Genomic DNA, 9,916 nt, shown 5'->3' on the forward strand with positions numbered 1-9,916 from the left:
TGAGCCTAAAAAAAAGACGAACTTTGCCCCTAACATACTTTTTTAGCTGCAAGTAAATACTATTTACCGCCCTACCAACTTTATAAAATTATAATAACATTCATCAGGGATACATAGATGGACTGAAGGCCATAGCCATCCTGGCTCTGTGGGAGTGTCACCCACCTGGGGGAGGGGCTACTGCCCTTTGTGATGTCATGAAGGGAAAATCTCCAAACGGCCTGTTTGAGAACACATTTTCTGAAAAGTGGAGCAGGGGAAAGACGGAGAGGATGGACTTTACTCATCATTGGGGGGTTTGTAGACAGACTAGAGACACATATTAGAGTTAGAGGAACATGGGGGAGAGTTATTCTTAGAATATGTGACCTTTAATCTCAAGTCTAAAAATTTTAAAATCATGAAAAATGGTGATAAACCCAGAATCATGAAATATTTGGTATCGTAAATTGAGTGTATTGTTTCATCCCTACAAATGTACCATCATAAACAAACTAACAGCGATTTGTGCACTCAGGAGTCACCAGACTCAACTCGGAGCGACCGCACAAAAAAGGCGGTGCACTTGGAAAAAGACTCTGGGCGCTGCACTTTTTGTCTGGGCAGCCGCATGCTGCTGCAAACACTTTCTAATCATTGAAAATAATTGATAAAAGACTCTGGCACTCAGAAAAGAACTGCCGGGTGGACACGGGGCCTCATGTCTTTCATAACAGAAGTTTAATATTAAGAATTTAGCTGCTGTGAATCTTTACTTCCTGTATAATAAACGGGTTAGTTAGTAGGTTACACTTGTTAGATGCTTATTAACGATTCTTACATTTCATTTAGTTTCACTTCTTAGTTGTGGTTTTTTAATATTTTGTTGTGATGATATTTGAATAACGTAGAGAGCGAGCAGATCTTGGAAAGCGGTGCTCTGCTGCAGGTGAAGCAGAGAACACGGGGGAATGTTACACATTAGGGTGTGATTTGTAGTTGAACTGATCCGTCTCATAAATAACGTGATGCTCAGGTTAGATGTCACACCCCCGGCTGCTGCAGAGACTCTGCAGCTCAGTGTTCATACAGACAGCTGCATGAGAGAACGGACTCGACAGGTGATCGAGTCTGAATACGAGATAAAACCTAGAGAAGTGTATCGATCACTGCGTGTCACTCTGCTCTCTGAGCTCTGATCGGCTGGATGTTTTATTTTTTATCAGTTTCTTTGTACGTTCTGTTCTTCTTTGTAAGTTATCACCATGTCTAAGTGTGTGTGTGTGTGTGTGTGTGTGTGTGTGTGTGTGTGTGTTTCCATGCTGTGTGTCTGGCAGTGATATTGCACGGCTCTTGGATGTGGTTACTTCTCTGGTGTCCTGCTGCTACCGTTTAGTGAAAAGGTTCTGCTCGTTACTCTCTTTATGGAGCTTTTTATTGAATGAATGTTGTTTTTTTACTTTAGTGTACTTAAAGTCTGACAGACTGTTAACAGAAAACATTTTAATAAACAGTTCCTTAACACTTCTTTAAACCATTGTAATGGTTTTCTCAATTCAACTCCAAACTTTAGAAATTCAACATCCACTAAGAGAGTCTTCTTTCCACTCCTCTGCAAATATTTGTTTTTCAAATAAACGACAACAAAAGTTTCCAGGATTCACTTTCAGCACATGTGTTCTGCTCTTCTGGGATCAACACTCAGCTCAACTCCCTATAAATAATGGTATAACGCAAATTCTTGCACCTCGTCCTAAAAAACTCCCTGAGCCTTGAGTAAGTCTGATTTGAAATCCTCTCTCAGTTGAAACCCAGCTGGAAGACTCACGCTAAGATGATTCAAAACCAACAAGTTAATAATGAGTACATCTTGACTTTAAAGGTCACACATTCTGCACAGTACACCTCACCATGTTCCTCTAACTCTAACATGTGTCTCTAGTCCGTCTACAAACCCCCCAGTGATGAGTAAAGTCCATCCTCCCCGTCTTCTGCCTGCTCCACTTTTCAGAAAATGTGTGCTCAAACAGGCCGTTTGGAGATTTTCCCTTCATGACATCACAAAGGGCAGTAGCCCCTCCCCCAGGTGGGTGACACTCCCACAGCTAGGTGTTTGTTCTGCCCTCTGAGTCTGCCTTCTCACCGTAAACAACAGGACATGGAGCGAGAAAGACCGAGTACACCCAAGTCCTTCCAGAGAGGGGGGCGTGGTCAGACACAGCTCATTTACATATTTAAAGGTACAGACACAGAAACAGCCTGTTCTGAGCAGGGCTGAAAAAGAGGGGTTTATAGACATGATCAAATACAGGATCAGAGTGGATTTAGAACAAGAAACTTGCTCCTCAAAACACACATGTTTTGAGACTTATTTAAACTGAAGAAGAGGAGGAGGATATGTCCTCCAGAAGAGGAGGAGGATATGTCACCTTTAAAGCCTCTGTTGTGGTTCTTCTCCTCAGGCCTTACTGGATGTAGCTGCTAATGAAGGCTGGCTGGTGACGGCCATCAGCATCATTAACCTGGTGCAGATGATCATTCAGGGCCGCTGGCTGCACGACTCCTCACTTCTGACTCTGCCACACATTGAACAACAAGATCTCCATCTGTTCAGGTATACACACCACCACAGCTACACCTGGGGGGGGGGGGGGGCACCATATGGGATTAGAGGGAAACTGCGTCTGTTAAGCCAGAAGTCAGTTCTCTTTACCTGGCTAGATCACCATGGTAACTTATTCTATACTCCTAAACTGGACAGTAAATAAATGTGCAAACATACTAGCAGTCACACACGATTTAGTGTTCACAACCAACCAGGAGCATCCAGACCTGCTTGTCACAGTGTTGAATCATTTTGTGCAAACTCAATAAAAATGTTGGGTAGGATTTGTTGTAATGACCACGATCTCTCTCTCTCTCTCTGTCTTTCTCTCTCTCTCTCTCTCTGTCTCTCTCTCTCCCTCTCTCTCTCTCTCTCTCTGTCACCCTGCAGGAAATGGGCAAACAGGAAGGGGAGGAGCGACGGGGGAGGCTTCAGCGGGCCAATCGAAGGACTCCCTGAGCTGATTGCTGCCTGCAGGGGAAAAGAAAGTGTTTTCACTTCTATCATCGGCCAAGAGCTGCAGTCAAATCAAATCGCACAGGTAAGAGCTCTCTGGGGAAGAGTGTCTGTTGATTCAGTTTGTTATGCACTCATGAGAGTTCCTGCTACAGTTGTCAAAAAGTTTCATATTTTTCAATATAATATTGAAATACCTCTGTGGTTGTTGATGATCCATTGAATCAAAGAGAAACTACAGATCTTAAATCATATTTTGATAAAAGGTAAGAAAGAAAGAAATCAAGAGAGCAGCGTCTTAATTGCACAAATACAAAAATCTGGTATTTTAACCCCCCCCCCCCATAATGGTCCTTCTCTCATCAGTGAGGTGACACGAGCAGTCTAACACTGTGCTCCCAGATACCTCCAGGATCCCCAATTATACCTCCATTGATGGGGTTTACAGCTCCTATTTAAGTGCTAATTGCTGCAGTAATGAGAGTGTCCGGGCACCGCGGCAGGCCCTGTGGCTTCACCCAATCAGTGTTCCCGCTCTCCTCCATCCCCATCTTTACTCCCTCGCTGTCCCCGCCCCCCCGCAGTGTGGAGGCCTCTCTAATTAAATAATTAGATGTGCAGCAGCGTTTCTGTCTGACTCGCTCAGGGAGAGTAATCCTCACATAAATAGCTTTTGCCGGGTGAATCAGAGAGGCTTTTCTCCTCCTGGCTGTCAATTCACACACACACACACACACACACACACACACACACACACACACACACCTTATTCCCCCAGTCCTTTTTTCTGTCCCTCTCTCTCCTCGTGTCTTCTTCATGGTGGGGCTTTTGCATTGAACCAAATGTTAAATCGTCATAAAAACACTTAAGAGGCTCCTAAGACTTACTGTACACGAGCTGATGGAACCTCCACTTAAACCTCTTCATTCCTTTTTTCACTTTCTGAGCACCAATTTCACGTCATCTCAAAGAACAGTCTTTTTACCACTCTGAATTTATTCAAAACATCAATATTTTTCACCTCAGGGCACCTCATTCATTCCTCGACACAAACACCCCAATCTGTGTTCACATTTTAATACCGGGTGTTTCTTGGTGGCTAATGTCAAATTTAATTTAACACAAATTTCAATTCAAACTAATGGGCTACACTCAAATTAGGAAAACTCTCAAATGGAAAAAATCACATCCTTATATCAGGAGAAATGATGTCAAAGTGGTTAGCTGAGTGTGGCTAACATTAGCAATGCTAGCACCACCAGCCTTTGGCCCTCCCTGCAGGTCAACGCCCACATACCTGAGCTAAATGTGGTAATGCATCGCTCTGGTAGTTATCCCTGTTTAAACTGACACAGCCTACATACAATATTATCACAACTTTTTACATCAAACCATGCTGCTTCTACGAGAAGCTAGCTGTTCACTGTGCTTGTTTACATCAAGGTAGTAGAGCGGGGGAGAGAAAGTCTAATAACAGGAGCTTCTATCCTAACATGCCACTCATCACCTGATGACTAACTGTGTTCATGTAAACACATGGGGAGCAGCAGAACTCCCTGCAGGTCTAATATAATCATATAACCATACACTCCCACAGCTGCCATGTTGCTGTGACTTCCCGCTCAGGTTGGGACACCTCTCATTGTTGGGACACCTCTCATTGTTGGGACACCTCTCATTGTTGGGACACCTCTCATTGTTGGGACACCTCTCCTTGTTGTCCTCTTGGTGTTGTGATCCAGGTTTTTAATCATGTTAACCTGATCAACTGCTTTCAACCCCTCTCTCCTCAGGCCTGGTCCTTCCTCAGCAGTCTCCCGGTGCTGGAGGTGGACATGAGTGTGAAGGGCTGGTGGGAGGAGAGCCAGGAGCAGACGGAGCGCCGCCTCCCCGCAGCCAGAGCCAACCTGAGGGAGGAGAGCAGCTGGCTGGACGTCCACGCTGACCAGGAGTACGTCCTGCAGGTGTCTCTGAGACGCATCAACCAGGGCCAGCAGAGGGTGAGAATGCACAACAGCAAAACCTCCTGTTATAGAGACTGTGGATATGATTCAAATAAAGAAATAACAAATGTTTTTATGAGGAAGTAAAGATTTCGGTATTGTTCCTCTGGAAACAAATCTTTCAGTGATTGAAGTGGAAGCTGATCGTCCTCCAGCTGAGTCTGCAGTTTGTTATCTCCTGAAACATTGTTCTTTGGTTTCTTTGCATGACGGCTGCAGATGTGTGGGAGAAAGATATACTGATCCTCAGATGTTGTCGACACTTAAAGGGCTCCTCTGGTGATTTAGGAAAGTTAAGGAACTGCTTTGAACTGTAGCTTAAACAAACCGATGTAGCTGCAGATTGTTAGCGTGTAACATCTGACCGATCTGAAGCCGCTTCATGCTCCAAACTTCAGAACGTTCTCTTTTGTGAGTTTGTCCGTTTAGCAGCGTTTTATTTACGTCATGTCTCACCTCCTGTGGAATTTTACGAGTGCATATGTGTGAGAAAAAAAATGTCCTCGTCTGCTATTTCAGAGGAAGCAGGACAGTAAGGCCCAGGCTCCCCGGTTCCCCAAGTCCAAGGATGAAGGCTGGTTCCTGGTGGTGGGGGAGGTGGATCGCAGGGAGCTGCTTGCCGTCAAGCGGATCGGCTATGTACGCAACCGCACAACCGTGTCGGTCGCCTTTTACTCGCCGGAGAAGACGGGAAGGTAAGCAGCAGCTGTGCATGAACACGGACTCTTACAAGAGAGAGTGAGAGGAAAGAAGTCGGCTCCAGGTCTCAATCATTAGTCAGACACTTTCGATTAGAGGAAGACCATAAACTCCCAAAACTACATTTCACAATTATTGAAGAGTTAAAGATGAGGCTACATGATCCATACTGATGAACTCATTGATCATTATGGAGATGTAAGAGGGGATATTTATACACACAGGATGGGAGTCCATCTGTTGTTTCTTTCAGCTTTATTTTCACTACGGCTGTCAAACGATGAAACATTTTACTTGTGATTAATCGCAAAGTTTCAATAGTTAGTCACGATTAATTGCATTTTTAATCGCATGTCTGAAGAGACACAGGAAACATTGAGAGGAGTGGGTCATCATCATCATCATCATCATCATCATCAAGCTTTATTTAACTTCTCGGAGAGATAATTTACAATGACGCCGAGAAAACATACATAAATGATAAACAACGAGAAATGAGATAAAGCTACTACAGAAAATAAAATCAATAAAATATAAACACTAAAATAATTTAAAAGCTTGAAATGACTACAGTGATAAGTCAGTAATTCAGATCAAATAAAACAGTTACAGTCAGGTATTGGACAGTTAAAAATAATATTTCTGAAGTGTCCATAAGAGATTAAAGTGCTCAAGTTCAGGTGCTGTTGTAAAATGTTCCAGGAGTTTGCAGCACTAACACTAAAAGCAGTTTTCCCCAGGTCAGTCCTGGAACCTGGAGAAGCAGCCTCTCTCTCTCTCTCTCTCTCTCTCTCTCTCTCTCTCTCTCTCTCTCTCTCTCTCTCTCTCTCTCTCTCTCTCTCTCTCTCTCTCTCTCGGTCTCTCTCTCTCTCGCTCTCTCTGGAGCAGGGTTCAGATAGATAAAAAGATGCCAGTGGTTATTGTGTCTCTCAGTGAGGGAGGGCCAACCAACTTTATTATGAAGAATGCAGTGGGGGATGACAAGCAGCAAAGGGCCGAGGTTTGGTTCGAACCCACAGCCGCTGCCACGAGGACTACAGCTTCTGTACATGATGCATGCAACGTAACCGCTAGGCTACTTGTTGTTTAAGGCTATATGTCAGTATGCAGTCATAGAAGACCCCGCCTTCAGATGTGTATTAAAAGTGCTCAGTCCTCGTCTCAATGTCCCACCATGTGCACGCATAAACCAGTCTGTGGACTCTTCCTCTCACTGGTCTGCACAGTCAGTGATTGAGCACTAGTGGTGTGCTGATGGAGCTCCTGTGTTACTGAACAGTATCTCAAAGTAGTGACTGCATACTTCATCAACTGGTAGGGATTCTTTTGTTCTCCTCTCTTTTTTATTTAATATTTAATACACAGCATGCAGCACGAACTGTCACAGGTACGACACAGGTCATGCACTACTTTCAGTCATAAATGAATGAGAGAAACAGAATTATCCCTAACCGTGATATCAAGCTACAACTTCATGGTCTTCTCTGAGTTTATACTGTGAAGACGTCCGATCTCCTGATGTGAAGGACGTCAGTGAAAGAGTAACTCAGACAGTCCTGAAACCTTCAGGAGTGCATGTGTGAAACATGCTTTAGTCGGTCTGTTCATACTTGTATGTCCATTCTGAACCCGTCTGTCTGTACTGGAAAGGAAAACTCTTAAAACAGCCAACAATCTTTTTTTTTCCTCAGTCGTTTCCTGCAGCAGGTCGCTGTAGTTTTTGGTAAACATTACACAAACAGCAGGAAAGTGTTGTGTTGGGACTATTTCCTGCGGTGGAAGAATTCAAGGCTTGTTACAACCAATCATTTGTCTGAATAATCTTCAGCTGTGTGGTGTCAGTAGGATTCTTTTTACTGCTCCTGATTTAGTCAGAGCCTCCCCGAAATGGAATACTAAACATGTTTGATATTAAAGGTTGCAGATCTGGCGGCCTCCGACAGAATACCTTTAACAGCCAATGAGAGACAGACAGGGAAGCGTCACCAACCGGTTGTTGCATTTAACAGCTCACCTCCAGCTCACGCTGCAGAGTATAAACCGCACCGTGCAGTCAAGTCCTTCAGTCAGGATTTCACCCAGATTCTTTTTCTTCTATTTATTTTTTTTGTCTTCTTGAGGACACTCTGACTTGTGTTCTGTTTTCAGGTGTATCTACACGCTGTACCTGATGAGTGACAGCTACCTGGGGCTGGACCAGCAGTACGACATCCACCTGAACGTCACACCTGCCAGCATCGCTGCTCAGGTCAACACAGAGGTGACTCAGTGAGCGGCCTGACCCTCAGCTGAGCAAAAGAAGAACGATCATCAGCAGCCAAACTTCAGACGTGTTTGTTTTTATGTTTTTCATTCACAGCTTTGTATCAGATTCAGTTATTATGTCCTGAAGTTTATTAAAGCTTCTGAGGAAGACAACAAACGGAACATCTTTTCCTTCTCTCGTTTACATGTTTACAGTGATTTGAAGGAGAATTCTTCACTTCCTGTCGGTCTGAAATAAATAAATGATTCTATAAAGATGAACCTCTCTGTCACAGTCATGATACTGTTCTCTTCAGAGCAGCCAGACTCACTGACAAAACTGGAAAAGTTGCTTTACAGAACACAGGAGCTGCTCGTCTTATCTAGCGTTCATTCATCTAATAAATGAGAGGAGATTCACTGCTCCAGGTTTAGCAGATAAATCCACACAAACAATACAAAACACAAAGAATCAATAAAAATATGATGAAGAGCTGATCAAACCAAATTACATCAAAACAACATTCCCTAACCTAAAACCTAGCACCCTCCCAAGCCTCCCTCCACACCCATAAAGAGCACACACACACACACACACACACACACACACACACACCTGAACACTGTCTTCTATGTACAGTAAGAAATCATGAGAGGAGAAATGGATACCACAGACAATTATCTAATGCTCACGATTCCTTCTTCAAGATCTTTTTTTGCCTTCACAGGAAAATATTTCAAAGTGTGTTGAGATGTTTAAACCTGCGGGGAGCTTTGTTTAACTCCTTTATGTCTCGAAAAGTCGTTTTCTTACAGCGACACAGCTTTTAAGTTCTACTGTTACTCTTTTTTTAACGCTTTTGATTTAGCCCAACGTTCATTCCAGATTATTTTACAACCACATTTCTTCCTTGAGGATGATGCCTCACCTCTACCCCTCCAGGTTTTAATAAAGCGACGGACGGTTCTTCACCTGGTAGTAGTTCCAGTCTTCTCCTTGTTTGTTTTCTTTACTTAATGCAGAGTAACATTTTTCCCGACCATGGGATAACTCTTCTGACTTGATTATTAAAGTTAACGAGGCGCTCTTCTTCGCATCAGTTCAGGTTGAATAACTCGTCACCGGCTGAAACATATGAATCACTGCAGGAACAGTAATGATCCAACCGGAGGCTTTTAACTGTTGGTTTAGTTTAATCCAGCTGGAAACTTTATTTTTTGGTCTTTTTTTTATAATAATAGAAGAATCTATGGTGAGTTTTTACAGAAATGTTTTTTCTTATTTTATTTTGACAAGTTTAAAAAAAAGTCTCCAAACACCACAAACAAGACGCAGAGGTGAAGTTCAGTGACTGAAAGAGTGGAGGTGACATAATCCCATCTCTATAGCCCCGCCCCCAACACACACACACACACACACACACACACACACACACACACACACACACACACATTACCTGGGTTAATTCATTGTATTTATTTAACTTTACTTCACTAAGATAAAAAAAAAAGTGGTTGAGATTAAAAATGTGTTTTCAGGAGTCAAAATGCAGAAGCACAAATAAAAAGAGTTTCTGACAAACAACAAGCAGCCGGACGTACAAATATAAATCAGGATATATAATTATTAAACATTTTAAGACACAAAATAAAACATTGAATCAGCAAATATATTTGTCAAGATCAACCACGACCATAAATCTATAAAGCTATATGTTTAACATCCTCTTCAAATCATCCAATCAGAGCAGGTCGTTAAGTCTCAGCTCTTTGGGAGCAGCACACTGAAACGCCTTCTCTGACTTTTGGAACAGACAGAGAGAAAAAAATGTTCTGAGATCGAAGATTAAAAGTCCCTGAACTCTTCTGACTGATGGAGGTCAGAGGGTAGGGAGGAAGTCGATCTTAAATATGTTGATGGATTAAATTA

The 9,916-nt window shown here is 42.9% G+C and overlaps 1 protein-coding gene across 4 annotated transcripts in view; it reads left to right on the top strand.

Annotated features, from left to right (window-relative positions):
• Positions 1 to 8,268, top strand: part of ascc3 (activating signal cointegrator 1 complex subunit 3) — a 134,965-nt gene extending 126,697 nt beyond the window's left edge. For all 4 annotated transcript variants that reach the window (XM_065957785.1, XM_065957784.1, XM_065957786.1 and 1 more), the window contains exons 38-42: positions 2,442 to 2,593; positions 2,975 to 3,125; positions 4,834 to 5,040; positions 5,563 to 5,738; positions 7,891 to 8,268. In XM_065957785.1, the coding sequence (XP_065813857.1) occupies positions 2,442 to 2,593; positions 2,975 to 3,125; positions 4,834 to 5,040; positions 5,563 to 5,738; positions 7,891 to 8,014 (810 nt within the window). In that variant the 3' untranslated portion in view covers positions 8,015 to 8,268. The remainder of the gene's footprint in view (positions 1 to 2,441; positions 2,594 to 2,974; positions 3,126 to 4,833; positions 5,041 to 5,562; positions 5,739 to 7,890) is intronic.
• The last annotated feature ends 1,648 nt before the right edge of the window (positions 8,269 to 9,916 follow it).

Source organism: Labrus bergylta, chromosome 8 (assembly GCF_963930695.1).
Source record: "Labrus bergylta chromosome 8, fLabBer1.1, whole genome shotgun sequence".
NCBI lineage: Eukaryota > Metazoa > Chordata > Actinopteri > Labriformes > Labridae > Labrus > Labrus bergylta.